The sequence below is a fragment of the Triticum urartu genome, chromosome 6A (assembly GCF_056163025.1).
Source record: "Triticum urartu cultivar PI428250 chromosome 6A, HENAU_Tu73, whole genome shotgun sequence".
In the NCBI taxonomy this organism is placed as follows: domain Eukaryota; kingdom Viridiplantae; phylum Streptophyta; class Magnoliopsida; order Poales; family Poaceae; genus Triticum; species Triticum urartu.
The window spans coordinates 142194729-142216425 of record NC_141878.1 but is presented as its reverse complement, the minus strand read 5'-3'; the positions used below and the strand labels follow the sequence as shown (position 1 = coordinate 142216425).

The following is a 21697-nucleotide window of genomic DNA, read 5'->3' as shown; positions in this document are numbered from 1 at the left end:
CTAATCGTCTATGCCATAACCAACCTTTAGAAGATTTAGCAATTAAGCAAGTTCTAGGTTGAGCCTTTTTAGTGAAATCTGCAATGTAAAGATCACCTCTGCGTGTACCGGTAAAGACTATTTTATGATTATCTCTATGAAACACTTGGCAATCTACTTAAGTAAATAGGACATTGAAACCGAAATTGGGAAGTATAGATACTGAAAGTAAATTGTAGCCAAGGGATTCAACGAGCATGACATTTTGTATGGATCTATCATGTGAGATGGCCACCTTACCTAGGCCAACCACCTTACCCTTTGAGTTATCACCAAAGGTGACATACTTTCGAGGGTCGTCGTTTTCAGCAAGCTCACAGAACATATCTTTATCTCTGGTCATATGATCAGTACATCCACTATCAAGAACCCATTCCTTTCCTCCAGCCATGTAGCCGCGAAGATTTGCCATAAGACCAAAGTGTCTCATTGCATCATCAAGATCATAGTCACTGTCATCATCATCCTCATCATAGTATCCATGTTCAACATCATCTTGTGATTGATCAATTCCTGGAGAGGGTAATTCATTAGATAAATGATCATTTCTATGGTTATCTTTATGAATTCTAATAGCTTTGGAAATGATATTGCTAATGATTCCAACATCTCCTTTGGCACTCGTAAGATTAGTAAGCTCAAATAAGCAGTCACCAAATTTGGGATCATTGGAACTCATCTAATCAAGGCAATAGACTTATGGAGAATTTCATCTAGATTTTTTAAGGAATAATTTGGAAAGCGTTCCTCAAGAAATCTCCATATAGTGTAGGCACAATCAAGAGTAGGCAAACATTCAATCAAGTTTCTAGGCAAGCCTCTAGTGATAAGATTAACAGTTCTAAGGTTGCGGATCATGTCAATAGACTCATCAAGGGTAGGATGCAAAGGATCAACATGAGGTGCACAAGGGCTAGTAATGTACTTGTTCAAATGATATTCATTGATAATCTCAAGCATTTCATTTTCCACTCATGAAAATACTCTCCATCAAGTATAGGCACTCTATGTCTAAGACTCCCCAAAGTAGACTCATCCATCTTCCTCCAATGGTGTTTAAACCAAGGCAATGGAGACCAAAGCTCTGATACCAATTGAAAGGATCGAGAAGAGGTGTCTGGAGGGGGGTGATTAGACACTAAGTGCTAAAAGTTGCAGTTTTTAATTTCATTAAGTTGAAGTGGAGTTTTGGCACAAGTTTAACAAACACAATACATATCAAGCAAGCATGCAAAGAGTATATCAAGCAAGTCAAGCACAAGTTTAATTTGGAGACACGGAGATTTTTGAGACGTGGTTCCGATAGGTGGTGCTATCGTACATCCACGTTGATGGAGACTTCAACCCACGAAGTGTAATGGCTGCGCGAGTCCACGGAGGGCTCTACCCACAAAGGGTCCACGAAGAAGCAACCTTGTCTATCCCACCATGACCGTCGCCCACGAAGGACTTGCCTCACTAGCGGTAGATCTTCACGAAGTAGGCGATCTCCTTGACCTTACAAACTCCTTGGTTCAACTCCACAATCTTGTCAGAGGCTCCCAAGTGACACCTAGCTAATCTAGGAGACACCACTCTCCAAGAAGTAACAAATGGTGTGTTGATGATGAACTCCTTGCTCTTGTGCTTCAAATGATAGTCTCCCCAACACTCAACTCTCTCTCACAGGATATGGATTTGGTGGAAAGAAGATTTGAGTGGAAAGCAACTTGGGGAAGGCTAGAGATCAAGATTCATATGGTAAGATTGAAATATCTTGGCCTCAACACAAGTGTAGGTGGTTCTCTCTCAGAAAAAGTAGGTTGGAAGTGTAGGTTTGTTCTAATGGCTCTCTCCATGAATGAATAGGTGGTGGAGGGGTATATATAGCCTCCACACAAAATCTAACCGTTACACACAACTTGCCAATCTCGGTGGAACCGAATTGATAAACTCGGTCGGACCGATTCAGCAAATCTAGTGACCATTAGGTGCTTCAGTGGGACCGACTGGATCAACTCAGTGGGACCGACTGGATCAACTCAGTGGGACCAATGTGCTAGGGTTAGGGTAAATCCAAAACTCGGTTTGACCGATTACTCAAACTCGGTGAGACCGATTTGGGTAATAAGCGAAACAGAGAGTTGGCTAAGCAAACTCGGTGGGCCGATTGCATATCTCGGTGGGACTGAAACTATTGCAATAGGTAACAGAGAGTTTGCAAGCCCATCTCGGTGAGACCGAGATCCCATCGGTGAGAACGAACTGATTAGGGTTTCTGGCAGTGGCTATGTCAACTGAACTCGGTGGCTCCAGATAGAAAGAATTGGTGGGGCCGAGTTGGATATTTGGTGTGGGACATATTTGGAAGTGAGAAAGTGGTTGAGGGCTTTGGAGCATATCACTAAGCATTTCGAGCAAGGAAGCCATTAAGCTACACCTCATCCCTTCTTAATAGTATTGGCTTTCCTATAGACTCAATGTGATCTTGGATCACTAAAATAGAAAATGTAGAGTCTTGAGCTTGGAGCTTGAGCCAATCCTTTGTCCTTAGCATTTTGAAGGGGTTCCACATCCTCTAGTCCATGCCACTTCATTGTTGAACTTATCTGAAACATACTAGGTAAAAGTGTTAGTCCAACAAGAGATATGTTGACATTAATTACCAAAACCACCTAGGGAGCACTTGTGCTTTCATCATGATTAGTCGTGTCCCCGGTTATGGACATCTTGAGTATCTGGTTCTTGAATTATCATGTGGATCTCATAATTCTAAATTAATTTGTTGGGATGTTAATTACTCTTAATTAGGATTGAGATGGGGTCTTACCATTCTCAATGATTTTCAACTACCGTGATAGTTAAATAAAATATATTCTTTGTTGTAGGGAAAAATTGGCTTTTCGGAAAAACATTAAACCATAGAGCCTCCACTAGCCATATATGCATGTAGTGATAGCATTTACTTGTTCATTGCTCTACTGTGTTATTTTGCCAGCATATTCTATGTGCTGACCAGTTTTCGGGCTGCAACATATCATGTTGCATACTTTTCAGACGAAGAATAAGGTGTGCTAGGTCGTTTGTCGTGCACTCAGCTATGCCGTTGGAATTGATGGACTCACTTTATCTTCCAAGCCTTCCGCTATTATCTTACCTAGATGGCCTTAAGCCATACTTATTGTAATAAGTTATTTTTTGAGATATTCGATGTAATAAGTGTGTGATTGCTACTCTATTATAAATCCTTCAAATACTGTGTGTGTCAGCATTACCGATCCAGAGATGACACTTATACACAGAGATTTGACCGTTTGAGGTCGGATCGCTACCGAGTCGTATGGTGTGTAGATAGGATATGGCATCGTGTCCTAATAGGACACTTGTATCCTTAGCCTCTTATATATGTGTGGTTAGACACATGATGTAACCTATGCCAACATAATAACATAGACACGCAGGGAGACCCGACGGTGTGCCCTGTTTGGATCGACGTTTTGGTTTTTAAATACCTACATAAAGAATACATGCCTCGGTCGGTCTTTTTGTTTCCGACCTGAAATTACTTATTAGCCGGTAAGTTACACCTGTAATCAGAACACCTTCGTATTATTTTACAACCATCCCAAGCGTGGCCCTACATTTCTCAAGCCAAACATGGAATGGTGCAAGTAGAACCCTGTACTACTGAAATCCTGCTCTAGTTTGGCATGTTGTCCCAAACATGGAATGGACTATCTATTGGCTCAAACCAAACACCCAACAAATTGACAATGCGGACGTTTGCTTTGAATAATAACCTCATCAGATCGTTTGTCTGTAATACCAAAGTGGCTATGGATGAAGAAATGATATACCTCAAACGAAATGAGTGAGGTAGGAACGGAGGGTCAATTCGGCATATAGTTTCCAAAACCCGGCACCCCAAAATAGAATTGCTCAAGAAATTCAGTACTTCTAACACTCAGCAAGGACGATAGCACCATCCAGACGATTGAAAACTGAAAAATCTGGTCACCAGTACAACCAAACATGTAGATAGCACGGGAGCAGGTAAATCGTACATCCTGCATCAATAGAGACTACATCTGAAACAGGGCTAGATTGGCACGTTCATGTCAGATATCTACGCGTGACAGCGGTCCATGTCTTCTCATGCTGCATCCTCTATCTCGATATCCTCTGGAACGCCACGCATATACATAACATTGTTGCACCTGTTGACCAAGGAAAGAACACACCATGAGGGACAACTAGGTACCAAATGTCACAATTTGATCAAGGAATACATGATGCAAGTGCAGACATCAAATATGGAATCAGCCATTATCGGCATGTAATTTCCGTGAACTGAATACACACAATGATTCTATTTCATCAAGTGACAATAAAACATGAGAGCTGCTATACGTACGAGAAATTCTGGTCCGATCTTTGTACGACACCTACCATCAGCCATCCATCACATTATTAGTTTAAGCTAGATGGTCCGATCGCATATTGTACAAGCATCGGACTCTAAATGTCGGACGTGCAGTACTTCCGGTAAAATTTAGAACACATAGTGGTAGATGCATGCTTTAGGCCTTGTACAATGCAAGGTGTTTAAAAAAATAAACCAGTGTTTCTTTAAGCACCAGTGCTTATTTGGAGAGGGTAGACGCTTAATTAGGCATCCCTCATGTGAAAATAGGCACTGGTGCTTCAGAAAAAACCCGGGTTATTTTTCTAAGCACTTCCCTAAGCAGTTAGCATTGTACAAGGCCTTAGCAGGGATAGCTCGTCAAGTACATAGGTATCAAATCCACTTAAGCTCCCTAGGGGTTGGTGCTCTCACATTCAATTGGGGTGTACAATTTTCTGATTGTGCTGTTGATTTTGACTGGATCATTCGCCTGCTGGGGCCCTTTGGTCAGGCAGGGGATCTTTCTCCCAATGATCTCTCCCGTATCCCCAGTTCCCCACCTGCCCATCCTCATGTCCTTCGTGCGGGTAGAAGGGAAAAGCTTTGGAAAGTGTTGGGTCAAGACCTCAAGGGGGTGGCGCTGTTCACACAATTACCACGCCCAGCACCCCTCTTGCCAAATCCAACTATCGATGATGGTGATCTACTTTAGCAACCGCACCTCTATGCTCCTCTCAACGTCTCGCTATAGATTCTCGCGATCTCATAGCCTTCTTGCCGTCGCTGGCACCACCGAGACTAGCCCTAGGTCATGCTCTTTGGCTCGACGGTATCGTTGGCCTCCGTGCTGGTCATGATGCCGCACTGCCAGGATGATTGTACGTCCGGGACGACGGCCTCGCTTGGTGCTTGTGTGATGGCTTGGCTTATTAGGGATGATAGACTACTCATATCAATAAGGAATTCCTTCTTTTCTGGGAGCCCATTCGGACAAAACTCCAAAGTTAAGCGTGCTCAGCTTGGAGTAGTGTCAGGATGGGTGACCGACCGGGAAGTTGCTCCCGGGTGCGCACGAGTGAGGACAAAGTGCGCAGAAAAGACTAGTATTGATCTGTGGGGCCAGTCTAGATCCCGCCAGGAGTAACGACCACCGGCGGGTGTGTCCGGGGCATTACAAGTTGGTATCAGAGCCGACCCTCGCGGTTACACGGATGTTTGCGGACAGGTGCGTGGTCATGTTGTTCATGACGTTTGTGACCCGTCGTGACACACGGCATGGTACATGTACCGGACTGGATGCACAGACATATGTGCCAAGAGGGAACGTTCCTGGGGCCCGACGAGGACGTCGGTTCCTCTGAGTGGGGATGTATGCGATGGCCTGACTTATTAGGGATGATAGACTACTCATATCAATAAGGAATTCCTTCTTTTCTGGGAGCCCATTCGGACAGAACTCCAAAGTTAAGCGTGCTCAGCTTGGAGTAGTGTCAGGATGGGTGACCGACCGGGAAGTTGCTCCCGGGTGCGCACGAGTGAGGACAAAGTGCGCAGAAAAGACTAGTATTGATCTGTGGGGCCAGTCTAGATCCCGCCAGGAGTAACGACCACCGGCAGGTGTGTCCGGGGCGTTACAGCTTGGTTGAGAGCAGTGGTGGCTCATGCATACGATCCTGCAGAGGTGGTACTGCATTAGGTAAGTATTCGCCTTCCCATCCCTCTACATCTATTCCTAGCACACTTCGTTGTTGCCCCAACTTCTACTCTGGCGATAGTTGTTTCACAGTCTGGACATATCGAGATTGGCTTAAGCAACATGTACGGTGTACCAAGTGTTCGATGTTTCTCCCCAATGGGATGGTTTACTCCCTGGGTTGCTATAAGCTAAAGTTGATGGTAAATATGTGGTGCTAAGTTATTTATTGTTCAACTGTATGAAAATATTTAACCTTGAGGAGATGCGAACCATATGAGTTGTTCTGATTCAAGGCCCTGCATATCCTCTAGTACAGGACTAATTCACACTAGCAAAGGTAAAGGTGATCATAAATTGTTACCTTATCAGTATATCTCCAAGGTTTCCAGAGAATTGTCCATCAATATACTCCTCTGTATCAGCAAGCTGCAAGCAGTAGGAAAGACAGTAACAAAATTAAAAATATTGATCCATCAGAAGGCACTGATAATGTTTAATTTTGACATGCTGATCCATCACAGCTTTAATAATGTAGCAAAACAAAAAAAGTAATACCTGCAGATTCATGTAAGAGTCCACAGAAACAAGGTACCCTGGGGATGAAAGTATTGTCAGTCATCATTACTGAAGACAAGGGGGTTCTGGGAAATAAAGTACATACACTAAACAAGGAAATAATAGAAGTGGAAATAAGAAAAGGGCACATATTACCTTTGTACTCCATACCCCATTTTAGTTTGACAATAACAGACTTCCCTGTCAGGTTGTTCAGGAAAGGCTTCGGGTTAACTGGTACAGTGGCCTGCAAAAAGTATGAACCCGTTAGGAAGTGAACCACGAGGTCATATTTCATTGTTGATGGAGTAGATATGACAACATAGGAACATTTCATTGCTTTGACCTCTTTGTTATCAGTAAATTCCATTTATCAACTGCATGATAGTTTTTCAACACGAAAAGCTTACAATTATATAATAAAACATGGAAGATTTTCGACGTTTCACTTAAATTAAATGTCAGAAATACACATCATGATCTTTTTACAGTAAAAGTCAGGTATTCTGAATCAATTGTCCATATCTAATCATATTTCTTTTGCACTAATAGCAGCTAAAAAATGGTTATGCTAGCTCATTAGCAAACAAAAATGCCTGAATATCAAGATCACTAGAAATTTCATGATTTGAGTGCAAAATTTGGAGCGAACACTCTAGCAAAATCTGAAGTCAAATATGTGTGCGTCTTTGGATTGGAAAACCAAGCTACACAACTGATGCTACTAGAAATGATAAGCTAATGATATCACTTGGTCAACTTGGGTCAACATGGATAAGGTAGTGTTGATCGAGATCACAATCACTTGAAATGGCAAATTGGCATCCATAACAAGAAAGAAAGGTGCAACAAGATCACTAACGGAAAAAAATCAAGATGTGTTGCCGCTCGTGGTTCTCCGGCAGGGCTTCGTCAAGCACTAGGAAGAGGAGGAGGAGTTGGAGAGGGGGAGGGATGCGCCAGGGGAAGGGTGTGGCTTCCCCCATCCCCTCAATATATATAGGGGGAAGGGGAGAGGGGGAGGCGCCCTAGGGTTTCCCCTAGGGGGCGGCGGCTAGGGCAGATTGGATCTCTCTAGGGAAACCCTAGGGAGACTTGCCCCCCAAGCCAAGCAGGTGGAGGCTTGCCGTGGAGGCGCCCCACCTCCCCAAGTAACATGGGAAAAGGGTGTGGGGGCGCACAACCCCTTAGTGGGCTGGTTTGCCCCTCCCCTTGGCCCATGAGGCCCTGCAACACTTGTCGGGGCCCCCGAAACACCTTTCGGTCATGCTAGCCATAGCCTGGTACCTCCGGAACACTTTCGGTCTCCAATACCCTTCGCCCAATATATCGATCTTCACCTCCGGACAATTCTGGAACTCCTCGTCACATCCGGGACCTCATTCGGGACTCCGAACAACCTTCGGTAACCACATACTATTTCCCATAACAACTCTAGAGTCAGTGAACCTTAAGTGTGTAGACCCTACGGGTTCGGGAACCATGCAGACATGACCGAGACACCTCTCAGGCCAATAACCAATAGCGGGATCTGGATACCCCTAACATATCTATATTTTTTTATTGTTTCATGCTATTATATTATCAACCTTGGATGTTTTATATGCATTTATATGCTATTTTATATGATTTTTGGGACTAACCTATTAACCTAGAGCCCAGTGCCAGTTTCTGTTTTTCCTTGTTTTAGAGTATCGCAGAAAAGGAAAATCAAATGGAGTCCAATTGACCTGAAACTTCACGGAACTTATTTTTGGACCAGAAGAAGCCCACGGTGTATCGGAGATGGACCAGGAGAGTCCCGGGCTGCCCACGAGGGTGGGGGGCGTGCCCACCCCCTGGGCACGCCAGCCTGCCTCGTGGACAGCCCGGAGGTCCACCGATGTACTTCTTCCTCCCATATATACCCATATACCCTAAAAACATCGGGGAGCACAATAGATCGGGAGTTCCGCCACCAGAAGCCTCCGTAGCCACCGAAAACCAATCTAGACCTGTTCCGGCACCCTGCCGGAGGGGGAATCCCTCTCCGGTGGCCATCTTCATCCTCCCGATGCTCTCCATTACGAGGAGGGAGTAGTTCTCCCTCGAGGCTGAGGGTATGTACCAGTAGCTATGTGTTTGATCTCTCTCTCTCTCTCGTGTTCTTGAGGTGGTACGATCTTGATGTATCGTGAGCTTTGCTATTATAGTTGGATCTTATGATGTTTCTCCCCCTCTACTCTCTTCTAATGGATTGAGTTTTCCCTTTGAAGTTATCTTATCGGATTGAGTCTTTAAGTATTTGAGAACACTTGGTGTATGTCTTGCGTGGGATACCCGTGGTGAGAATGGGGTACTCTATTGATCCACTTGATTTAAGTTTTGGTGATCAACTTGCGGGTTTCGCCCATGAACCTATGCATAAGGGTTGGCACATGTTTTCGTCTTGACTCTCCGGTAGAATCTTTGGGGCACTCTTTGAAGTTCTTTGTGTTGGTTGAATAGATGAATCTAAGATTGTGTGATGCATATCGTATAATCATACCCACGGATACTTGAGGTGACATTGGAGTATCTAGGTGACATTAGGGTTTTGGTTGATTTGTGTCTTAAGGTGTTATTCTAGTATGAACTCTATGATGGATTGAACTGAGAGAATAGCTTCGTGTTATTTTACTACGGACTCTTGAATAGATCGATCAGAAAGGATAACTTTGAGGTGGTTTCGTACCCTACCATAATCTTCGTTTGTTCTCCGCTATTAGTGACTTTGGAGTGACTCTTTGTTGCATGTTGAGGGATAGTTATGTGATCCAATTATGTTATTATTGTTGAGAGGACTTGCACTAGTGAAAGTATGAACCCTAGGCCTTGTTTCCTAGCATTGCAATACCGTTTACGCTCACTTTTATCATTAGTTACCTTGCTGTTTTTATATTTTCAGATTACAAAAACCATTATCTACTATCCATATTGCACTTGTATCACCATCTCTTCACCGAACTAGTGCACCTATACAATTTACCATTGTATTGGGTGTGTTGGGGACACAAGAGACTCTTTGTTATTTGGTTGCAGGGTTTCTTGAGAGAGACCATCTTCATCCTACGCCTCCTACAGATTGATAAACCTTAGGTCATCCACTTGAGGGAAATTTTCTACTATCCTACAAACCTCTGCACTTGGAGGCCCAACAACGTCTACAAGAAGAAGGTTGTGTAGTAGACATCAAGCTCTTTTCTGGCGCCGTTGCCGGGGAGGTTAGCGCGTGAAGGTATATCTTTAGATCTTGCAATCGAGTCTTTTAGTTTCTTGTTTTATCACTAGTTTAGTTTATAAAAGAAAATTACAAAAAAATGGAATTAGGTTTGCCTCATACGCTTCATCTTTTTAATATCTTTCGTGAGTATGATGGAAAGAAAAATTGTGCCAAAGTGTTAGAAGAAGAATGCATTAAAATGTTTGGCACTAAATCTTTGAATGATGAGCATGTTTGGCACTCCTTGAATATCCATAGTACTAATGATGATTGCACTAGTTATGATGAAAATGTCTCCTATAAACATGTCAATTTTTGTGGAGTGCATTGGGTTTGCAAGTACACACCAAATAGGGAAGATACATATTGCAAGAGGCATAAGCATTTAGAAAGTAAATTGTTGCAAGAAAGGCTAGATGTTTGTGCTGAAAGATTCAATATTTATCGCCATCCTTGTAAACTTTGCAATGAACATGGTCATTTAAAGCTCCAATGCTATTTGTTTCATGATCAAGTCGTGTCCAAAAATTGTGATAACTTGATTAACCTTGAGCATCATAAAGAGCTTAGTCTTATTTTGGGTTATGAAGAAATGAAACATATAACTAAGGGTATTCCAAAATTTAATCTCGATAAATTTCTTGATTTTGATCTAGAGGAAATTTATATGTATTGTGCGGTGAATTGCATTGAAAACCCTTATATTGCCAATTACATAAAGAAAAGAAAACAAATAGAGCATGAAGAGAATACTAATGAAAGGGAAGAGCCTTCCCAATATCCTCCTATTATTTCTTATGATGAACCAGGTAACGAGGAGGAGCCTTTTATTCAACCAATCTCATTAATAAGGAGCTCCAAAAAGAGTATTGAACCCACACATGATGTGGTGAATAAGAAGAAAAGAAAAATGAAGAGAGGTAAAAAGATATATCTCCCAAATAATGCTGCTCCTATTACTGTTGTGCCTCATTAAAATATAATTGTGGAAGATGGTGCACTTGATGATGATCTCGTTATGCCTATTGCTTGTTGTGATGATTATGATTGGGAAGATAATGATACTTCTTATGATCTTGAAAATCTTTTTGGCACTTGCTTGGAAGAATATGATAATTGCTATACTATTGGTGCTATCCATACTATTGATGATGAGAGTGATTATGCTTATGATATGAAAAGGCCCAAGCTTGGGGATGCTATGTTTGAAGAAGATGATGTTTTTGAGAATATATTTGCTGTAATTAATGTTTGTCCCAAGCTTGGGGATGCTACATTTATTGAAGATGATATTTTTAGTCTCCCAAGTTTTGATATGCAAATTTATAATGATGATAGCATGCCTCCTACTTATGATGATTGCACTGATGAAAGTGGATTTGGAGAGGTCATGCCTTTATTTAGTAATGATTCCACTATCTTGGAAGAGGTTTCAATTGATTATGATGAGAACAAAGTTGCTACTTATAATAATTATTGTGATGATACATATGCTATAAAAGGTAGTGATGATTATATTTATAAAACTTGTCATGATTATGATTACCCTTTTTCTGAACATTACTCTTTTAATGTGGAAACAATCTATAGTATTCGAGTCTCTTATGATACTCCCACTATTCCGAAGGAGAAGAATCTTGCTTATGTGGAGAGTAGTAAATTTTCTATGCTTGTAGATCATGAAAAGAATGCTTTAGGTGCTGGTTATATTGTTGAAATTCATTCATGATGCTACTGAAAATTATTATGAGGGAGGAATATATGCTTGTAGGAATTGCAATAATATCAAGTTTCCTCTGTGCTTAAGGTTTCAAAGTTATGCTTGTTTTGCCTTCCTATACTAGTTGATTATTGTTCCCATAAGTTGTTTGCTCACAAAATCCCTATGCATAGGAAGTGGGTTAGAAGTAAATGTGTTAGTCATATTCTTCATGATGGTCTCTTTATGTTTCAATTCTTATCCTTTATGTGAGCATCATTGAAATCATCATGCCTAGCTAGGGGCGTTAAACGATAGCGCTTGTTGGGAGGCAACCCAATTTTATTTTTGTTCCTTGCTTTTTGTTCCTGTTTAGTAATAAATAATTTATCTAGCCTCTGTTATGATTGATTTTTTATGTTTCAGTTAGTGTTTGTGCCAAGTAGAACCGCTGGGAAGACTTGGGGAAAGTCTTGTAGATCTTGCTGTAAAAAATAGAAACTTTAGCGCTCAAGAGTGCTATTTAGTTAATTCTTTTTTTCAGATGATTAATATATAAATTCCTCACGTCCAGCAATTTAGTTTAGAATTTTTGGGGTTCCAGAAGTTTGCGTTAGTTACAGATTACTACAGACTGTTCTGTTTTTGACAGATTCTGTTTTTTCATGTGTTGTTTACTTATTTTGATGAATCTATGGCTAGTAAAAGAGTTTATAAACCATAGAAAAGTTGGAATACAGTAGGTTTAACACCAATATAAATAAAGAATGAGTTCACAACAATACCAATAGTGGTGATTTATTTTCTTATACTAACGGAGCTCACAAGTTTTCTGTTAAGTTTTGTGTTGTGAAGTTTTCAAGTTTAGGGTAAAGATTCGATGGACTATGGAATAAGGAGTGGCAAGAGCCTAAGCTTGGGGATTCCCAAGGCACCCCAAGGTAATATTCAAGGACAACCAAGAGCCTAAGCTTGGGGATGCCCCGGAAGGCATCCCCTCTTTCGTCTTCGTTCATCGATAACTTTACTTGGAGCGTCATTTTATTTTATTTAGTTTTGCTTGCTGTTTGAATGAAATACCAAGATCTGAAATTCTTAAATGTTAGAGAGTCTTCATATAGTTGCATAATTATTCGACTACTCATTGATCTTCACTTATATCTTTCGGAGTAGTTTGTCATTTGCTCTAGTGCTTCACTTATATCTTTTTAGGGCACGGTGGTGGTTTTATTTTGAACAAATAGATGAACTCCCGGGCTTCACTTATATTATTTTGAGAGTCTTTTAGAACAGCATGGTAATTTGCTTTGGTTATGAAATTAGTCCTAATATGATGGGCATCCAAGAGGGATATAATAAAAACTTTTATATAGAGTGCATTGAATACTGTGAGAAGTTTGATACTTGATAATTGTTTTGAGATATGGAGATGGTGATATTAGAGTCATGCTAGTTGAGTAGTTATGAATTTGAGAAATACTTGTGTTGAAGTTTGTGATTCTCGTAGCATGCACGTATGGTGAACCGTTATGTGATGAAGTCGGAGCATGATTTATTTATTGATTGTCTTCCTTATGAGTGGCAGTCGGGGACGAGCGATCGTCTTTTCCTACCAATCTACCCCCTAGGAGCATGCGCATAATACTTTGTTTCAATAACTAATAAATTTTTGCAATAAGTATGTGAGTTCTTTATGACTAATGTTGAGTCCATGGATTATACGCACTCTTACCCTTCCACCATTGCTAGCCTCTCTAATACCGCGCACCTTTTGCCGGTATGTAACATCCCAAATTTTCAATTTGGAATGTTATACATAGATCATTCTTGCATATCATATTTTATTGCATTTCGTCTCGCGATCCTCGAAAATCCTAAGCAACTCAAGGACCCTCGGAGAGAGTTGGGGATTTCCCGGTTTTCAAATTTGATTATTACTATCAAATATTGAAACGAGGATTTTTGGTTTTAATTATTTTTCTCTCCCAAAATATTTCATATTAAAATATATGAGAGGAGATAATATGACTTCTCCAAAATAATTGAAATATTGGAGGAAAAATATTAAAATCAAATATTTGTTTTTATTTGGAGTTTATTGCAATTTTGTTTGCATTAGAAAAATTGCACGTTTTTAAAATTGCATTTTAGGGCCAAGAAAATGTTCATCTCGTTCTAAATATTTTATTTAGACAGTGAAAACTTGTTTTGGCATTTTTAGTTTTTTATTTTATTTTCTAAGATTTTTTTTCTGTTCGGCGTAATTGTTTTAAAAAAATCTTCGGGTGCCGACTCGCCCGAAACCCAGCCGGGCCGGCCCATCTCCCGCGCCGCCGTCCCGAGCCAGGATGCGCGCCGCCGCCACCGCCGACTCGGACAGGAGTCCGAGCCGGACTCCTCCACCACCGCCGCCTTGCCCCCTCCTCCAAAGCCACCTCCCCCCTTTATATGCCGCCCCAAGCCCCCCCGCCACCTCCACCGACCACCGCTGCCGCTCCCGTGCCGCAGCGCCTCGCCGCCTCGCCCCGTGTCTCGCTGGACCCGACGAGGTAGCCGTTCGCTGTCGTTTTTTTTAAGAAAACCGATTCGTTTTTTTGAAAAACCTAGTTTGTTTTTTTAGATCAGTTCGCCGGTTTTTCCCGGTTCTTCTCTTGAGCGGACGTTCGTCCATACGTTCTTTTAGACGAACGGTTTTGACTCGTTAGTTACAGACAATGAACGCTCGTTCATTAGCCTGTTCGTCGGTTTTCTTTTATCGGATTTTTCCACGATTATTTCTGATCGCGATCTCTGATCCGATTTTCGTTTTAGTTCATCTTTTCGCTTGTTTATCGGAATCAGGCGATTCAAGCGCCTAGATCTTCATCTCGAGACCCTCTTTCTGTTTAATCAACTTAAAGAAGATTTTTCTACTGTAAAATTTGACCTTAGTCCAGATTAGTAAACGGATCTTGTTTTCTTTCGCCATTTGAGTTTCGTTGCTCCGTTTGATTTGATTCTTTTTGCAAACCGGAGTTCTTAAGTTGAACTTTCTGGTTAGATCTTATTATTTGAGATTTACCCGTGCTTCTTTGCTTGATTGCTTATGTATGATATTGTTTGTTTGTGATAAAATTCCCGAAGTGCGAAGCGTGTTATTTGGAGTCCCTAGGTTTCATAGATCGTCAGCAAGGCAAGTAACACTTTGATCATACCCCTTTATCACCCAGTTTTTATGCATTAGTTCAAATCCTCAAACATTGCATGATTAGGATGCCAATAACATGTGGGTTGGGAAGTAGTTGATGAGGTAGAACCTATTGCCTTGTTACATTCAAACCCTTGGGAGTTACTTCGACGCGTTGCTTATATTGCTATGCTATGCTCGTAGACGTGGTTTGGTTGAGTGAAATCCATGGCAGATGTGAGATTGTTAATTAAATGTTCAACTTAAGGTGGCAACTTGAATACACATCTGGGTGGATTGAGGCACCTGGAGAACCCAGTGTTGCCTGTATTTTTTTGGAAATCCCGGGGTTCCATGTGATTTTCCTATGGACCGCCACCCAGGTGTTGGGGAACGTAGCAGAAATTCAAAATTTTCCTACGTGTCACCAAGATCTATCTATGGAGAGACCAGCAACAAGGGGAAGGAGAGTGCATCTACATACCCTTGTAGATTGCTAAGCGGAAGCGTTCAAGAGAACGGGGTTGATGGAGTCGTACTCGTCGTGATCCAAATCACCGATGATCCTAGCGCCGAACGGACGGCACCTCCGCGTTCAACACACGTACGGAGCAGCAACGTCTCCTCCTTCTTGATCCAGCAAGGGGGGAGGATAGGTTGATGGAGATCCAGCAGCACAACGGCGTGGTGGTGGAAGTAGCGGGATTCCAACAGGGCTTCGCTAAGCGCTGCGGGAGGAGGGAGATGTGTCACGGGAGGGAGAGGGAGGCGCCATGCCTTAGATATGGTTGCCCTCCCTTCCCCCCACTATATATAGGGACAAGGGAGAGGGGGAGGGCGCAACCTTGCCCCTTCCTCCAAGGAAGGGTGCGGCCAAGGGGGGAGGAGTCCATCCTCCCCAAGGCACCTCGGAGGTGCCTTCCCCCTTTAGGACTCTCCCCTCCTCTTGTCCCTTTGGCGCATGGGCCTCTAGGGGCTGGTGCCCTTGGCCCATATAGGCCAAGGCGCACCCCCTACAGCCCATGTGGCCCCCGGGGTAGGTGGCCCCACCCGGTGGACCCCCGGGACCCTTCCGGTGGTCCCGGTACAATACCGGTGACCCCGAAACTTGTCCCGATGGCCGAAACAGCACTTCCTATATATAATTCTTTACCTCCGGACCATTCCGGAACTCCTCATGACGTCCGGGATCTCATCCGGGACTCCGAACAACTTTCGGGTTACCGCATACTAATATCTCTATAACCCTAGCGTCACCGAACCTTAAGTGTGTAGACCCTACGGGTTCGGGAGACATGCAGACATGACCGAGATGACTCTCCGGTCAATAACCAACAGCGGGATCTGGATACCCATGTTGGCTCCCACATGTTCCACGATGATCTCATCGGATGAACCACGATGTCAAGGACTTAATCAATCCTGTATACAATTCCCTTTGTCTAGCGGTACGATACTTGCCCGAGATTCGATCGTCGGTATCCCGATACCTTGTTCAATCTCGTTACTGGCAAGTCTCTTTACTCGTTCCGTAACACATCATCCCGTGATCAACTCCTTGATCACATTGTGCACATTATGATGATGTCCTACCGAGTGGGCCCAGAGATACCTCTCCGTCACACGGAGTGACAAATCCCAGTCTCGATTCGTGCCAACCCAATAGACACTTTCGGAGATACCCGTAGTGTACCTTTATAGTCACCCAGTTACGTTGTGACGTTTGGCACACCCAAAGTATTCCTACGGTATCCGGGAGTTGCACAATCTCATGGTCTAAGGAAATGATACTTGACATTAGAAAAGCTTTAGCATACGAACTACACGATCTTGTGCTATGCTTAGGATTGGGTCTTGTCCATCACATCATTCTCCTAATGATGTGATCCCGTTATCAATGACATCCAATGTCCATGGTCAGGAAACCGTAACCATCTATTGATCAACGAGCTAGTCAACTAGAGGCTTACTAGGGACATGGTGTTGTCTATGTATCCACACATGTATCTGAGTTTCCTATCAATACAATTATAGCATGGATAATAAATGATTATCATGAACAAGGAAATATAATAATAACTATTTATTATTGCCTCTAGGGCATATTTCCAACAGTCTCCCACTTGCACTAGAGTCAATAATCTAGTTCACATCGTCATGTGATTAACACTCACAGGTCACATCGCCATGTGACCAACACCCAAAGAGTTTACTAGAGTCAATAATCTAGTTCACATTACCATGTGATTAACACTCGATGAGTTCTGGGTTTGATCATGTTATGCTTGTGAGAGATGTTATAGTCAACGGGTCTGAATCTTTCAGATCCGTATGTACTTCGCAAATCTCTATGTCATCTTGTAGATGCAGCTACTACGCTATATTTGGAGCTTATTCCAAATAACTGTTCTACTATACGAATCCAGTTTACTACTCAGAATAATCTAGATTAGTGTTAAAGTTTGCATCGGCGTAACCCTTTACGACGAACTCTTTTACCACCTCCATAATCGAGAAAATTCCTTAGTCCACTAGTTACTAAGGATAACTTTGACCGCTGTCCTGTGATCCATTCTTAGATCACTCTTGTACCCCTTGACTGACTCATGGCAAGGCACATTTCAGGTGCGGTACACAGCATAGCATACTGTAGAGCCTATGTCTTAAGCATAGGGAACGACCTTCGTCATTTCTCTCTATTCTGCCGTGGTCGAGCTTTAAGTCTTAACTTCATACCTTACAACTCAGGCAAGAACTCCTTCTTTGACTGATCCATCTTGAACACCTTCAAGATCATGTCAAGGTATGTGCTCATTTGAAAGTACCATTAAGCGTTTTGATCTATCCTTATAGATCTTGATGCTCAATACTCAAATAGCTTAATCCAGGCTTTCCATTGAAAAACACTTTCCAAATAACCCTATATGCTTTCCAGAAATTCTACGTCATTTCTGATCAACAATATGTCAACAACATATATTCATCAGAAATTCTATAGTGCTCCCACTCACTTCTTTGGAAATACAAGTTTCTCATAAAATTTGTATACACCCAAAATCTTTGATCATCTCATCAAAGCATACATTCCAACTCCGAGATGCTTACTCCAGTCCCTAGAAGGATTGCTGGAGCTTTGCATACTTATTAGCATCTTTCAGGATTGACAAAACCTTCCGGTTTGTATCACATACAACCTTTCCTCAAGAAAATCGTCGAGGAAACAATGTTTTGACATCCTATCTGCAAGATTTCATAAATAATGCAGTAATCGCTAATATAATTCCAACAGACTCTTAGCATCGCTACGAGTGAGAAAGTCTCATCGCAGTCAACTCCTTGAACTTGTCGGAAAACATCTTAACGACAAGTCGAGCTTTCTTAATGGTGAAATTTACCATCATTGTCCGTCTTCCTTTTAAAATCCATCTGTACTCAACAGCCTCACGACCATCGAGCTGTTCTGCCAAAGTCTACACTTTGTTTTCATACATGGATCCTCTCTCGGATTTTATGGCCTTGAGCCATTTATCAGAATCCAGGCCCACCATCGCTTCTCCATAGCTCGTAGGTTCATTGTTGTCTAGCAACATGACTTCCAAGACAGGATTACGTACCACTCTGAAGTAGTACGCATCCTTGTCATCCCACGAGGTTTGGTAGTGACTTGATCTGAAGTTTCATGATCACTATCATAAGCTTCCACTTCAATTGGTGTAGGTGCCACAGGAACAACTTCATGTGCCCTGCCACACACTAGTTGAAGAGACGGTTTAATAACCTCATCAAGTCTCCACCATCCTCCCACTCAATTCTTTCGAGAGAAACTTTTCCTCGAGAAAGGACCCGATTCTAGAAACAATCCCTTATTGCTTTCGGATCTGAGACAGGAGGTATACCCAACTGTTTTGGGTGTCCTATGAAGATGCATTTATCCGCTTTGGGTTCGAGCTTATCAGCCTGAAACTTTTTCACATAAGCGTCGCAGCCCCAAACTTTTAAGAAATGACAGCTTAGGTTTCTCTAAACCATAGTTCATACGGTGTCGTCTCAACGGAATTACGTGGTGCCCTATTTAAAGTGAATGTGGTTGTCTCTAATGCCTAACCCATAAACTATCGTGGTAATTCGATAAGAGACATCATGGTATGCATCATATCCAATAGGGTGCAGTTATGATGTTCGGACACACCATCACACTATGGTGTTCCAGGCTGTATTAGTTGTGAAACAATTTCCACAATGTCTTAATTCTGTGCCAAACTCGTAATTCAGATATTCATCTCTATGATCATATCATAGATATTTTATCCTCTCGTCACGACGATCTTTCAACTTCACCCTGAAATTACTTGAACCTTTCAATAATTCAGACTCGTGATTCATCAACTAAATATACTCAACATCTACTCAAATCATCTGTGAAGTAAGAACATAACGATATCCACTACATGCCTCAGCACTCATTGGACTGCACACATCAAAATGTATTACTTCCAACAAGTTGCTTTCTAGTTCCATTTTACTGAAACCGAGGCTTTCAGTCATCTTGCCCATGTGGTATGATTTGCATGTCTCAAGTGATTCAAAATCAAGTGAGTCCAAACGATCCATCTGCATGGAGTTTCTTCATGCATATACACCAATAGACATGGTTCGCATGTCTCAAACCTTTCAAAAACGAGTGAGCCCAAAGATCCATCAACATGGAGCTTCTTCATGCGTTTTATACCGATATGAGTTACGTGGCAGTGCCACAAGTAGGTGGTACTATCATTACTATCTTTTGGCATGAACATGTGTATCACTACGATCGAGATTCAATGAACCATTCATTTTAGGTGCAAGACCATTGAAGGTATTATTCAAATAAACAGAGTAACCATTATTCTCTTTAAATGAATAACCGTATTGCGATATACATAATCCAATCATGTCTATGCTCAACGCAAACACCAATCTCGATGGTAGAGGGAGCGTGCGATGCTTGATCATATCAACATTGGAAACACTTCCAACACATATCGTCAGCTCACCTTTAGCTAGTCTCCATTTATTCCGTAGCTTTTATTTTGAGTTACTAACACTTAGCAACCGAACCGGTATCTAATACCCTGGTGCTACTAGGAGTACTAGTAAAGTACACATTAACACAATGTATATCCAATATACTTCTATCGACTTTGCCAGCCTTCTCATCTACCAAGTATCTAGGGTAATTCTGCTCCAGTGGCTGTTCCCCTTATTACAGAAGCACTTAGTCTCGGGTTTGGGTTCAACTTTGGGTTTCTTCACTTGAGCAGCAACTGACTTGTCGTTTCATGAAGTATCCCTTTCTTGCCCTTGCCCTTCTTGAAACTAGTGGTTTCACCAACCATCAACAATTGATGCTCCTTCTTGAAACTACTTTTATGGTGTCAAACATCGCGAATATCTCAAGGATCATCATATATGTCCCTGATATATTATAGTTCATCACGAAGCTCTAGCAGCTTGGTGGTAATGACTTCGGAGAATCATCACTATTTCATCTCGAAGATCAACTCCCACTCGATTCAAGCGATTGTTGTACTCAGACAATCTGAGCACAAGCTCAACAATTGAGCTTTTCTCCTTAGTTTGCAGGCTAAGAAAATCGTCGGAGGTCTTATACCTCTTGACGTGGGCACGAGCCTGAAATTCCAATTTCAGCCCTCGAAACATCTCATATGTTTCACGATGTTTCAAAAACCGTCTTCGGTGCCTCAACTCTAAACTGTTTAACTGAACTATCACGTAGTTATCAAAACGTGTATGTCAGATGTTCGCAACATCCACAGACGACGTTCGAGGTTCAGCACACTGAGCGGTGCATTAAGGACATAAGCCTTCTATGAAGCAATGAGGACAATCCTCAGTTTACGGACCTAGTCCGCATAATTTCTACTATCAACTTTTCAACTAAATTTTCTCTAGGAACATATCTAAACAGTAGAACCGAAGCGCGAGCTACGACATAATTCGTGAAGACCTTTTGACCATGTTCAAGATAATTAAGTTCATCTTATGAACTCCCACTCAGATAGACATCCCTCTAGGCATCTAAGCGATTACATGATCCGAGTCAACTAGGCCGTGTCCGATCATCACGTGAGACGGACTAGTCAACGTCGGTGAACATCTTCATGTTGATCGTATCTACCATACGACTCATGCTCGACCTTTCGGTCTTCTGTGTTCCGAGGCCATGTCTATGCACATGCTAGGCTCGTCAAGTTAACCCTAAGTGTTTTGCATGTGTAAAACTGTCTTACACCCGTTGTATGTGAACGTAAGGATCTATCACACCCGATCATCACGTGGTGCTTCGAAACGACGAACTTTAGCAACGGTGCACAGTTAGGGGAGAACACATTCTTGAAATTGTAATGAGGGATCATCTTATTTACTACCATCGTTCTAAGCAAATAAGATGTATAAACATGATAAACATCACATGCAATCAAATAATAGTGACATGATATGGCCAATATCATATAGCTCCTTTGATCTCCATCTTGGGGCTCCATGATCATCTTGTCACGTCATCGACATGCAAGTCGTGATTCCTATTACAAGAACATGATCAATCTCATACATCACATATATCATTCATCACATCCTTTTGGCCATATCACATCACATAGCATACCCTGCAAAAACAAGTTAGACGTCCTCTAATTGTTGTTTGCATGTTTTACGTGGCTGCTATGGGTTTCTAGCAAGAACGTTTCTTACCTACGCAAAGACCACAACGTGATATGCCAATTGCTATTTACCCTTCATAAGGACCCTTTTCATCGAATCCGATCCGACTAAAGTGGGAGAGACAGACACCCGCTAGCCACCTTATACAACTAGTGCATGTCAGTCGGTGGAACCAGTCTCACGTAAGAGTACGT

General features: G+C 42.0%; 1 protein-coding gene across 1 annotated transcript; it reads right to left on the bottom strand.

Moving 5' to 3' along the window:
* Positions 1 to 4171: 4171 nt before the first annotated feature.
* LOC125515748 (putative small nuclear ribonucleoprotein F) lies at positions 4172 to 7044 on the bottom strand. The gene is made up of 4 exons (XM_048681253.2): positions 6831 to 7044; positions 6675 to 6712; positions 6481 to 6545; positions 4172 to 4235 (listed from the first exon to the last, which is right to left on the bottom strand). The coding sequence occupies exons 1-4, from the start codon at positions 7042 to 7044 to the stop codon at positions 4172 to 4174; spliced, it is 381 nt and encodes a 126-aa protein (XP_048537210.2).
* Positions 7045 to 21697: the final 14653 nt, after the last annotated feature.

Bases quoted from the DNA above. Each gene is read 5' to 3' on its own strand.
- LOC125515748 (XM_048681253.2), bottom strand. From the start codon at position 7,044: ATGGAATTTACTGATAACAAAGAGGTCAAAGCAATGAAATGTTCCTAT. The intron at 6,546-6,674 runs GTATTACTTTTT...TACTGCTTGCAG, and splicing joins ACTCTTACATGAATCTGCAG to CTTGCTGATACAGAGGAGTA. The intron at 4,236-6,480 runs GTAACAATTTAT...CTTGGTCAACAG, and splicing joins CTTGGAGATATACTGATAAG to GTGCAACAATGTTATGTATA.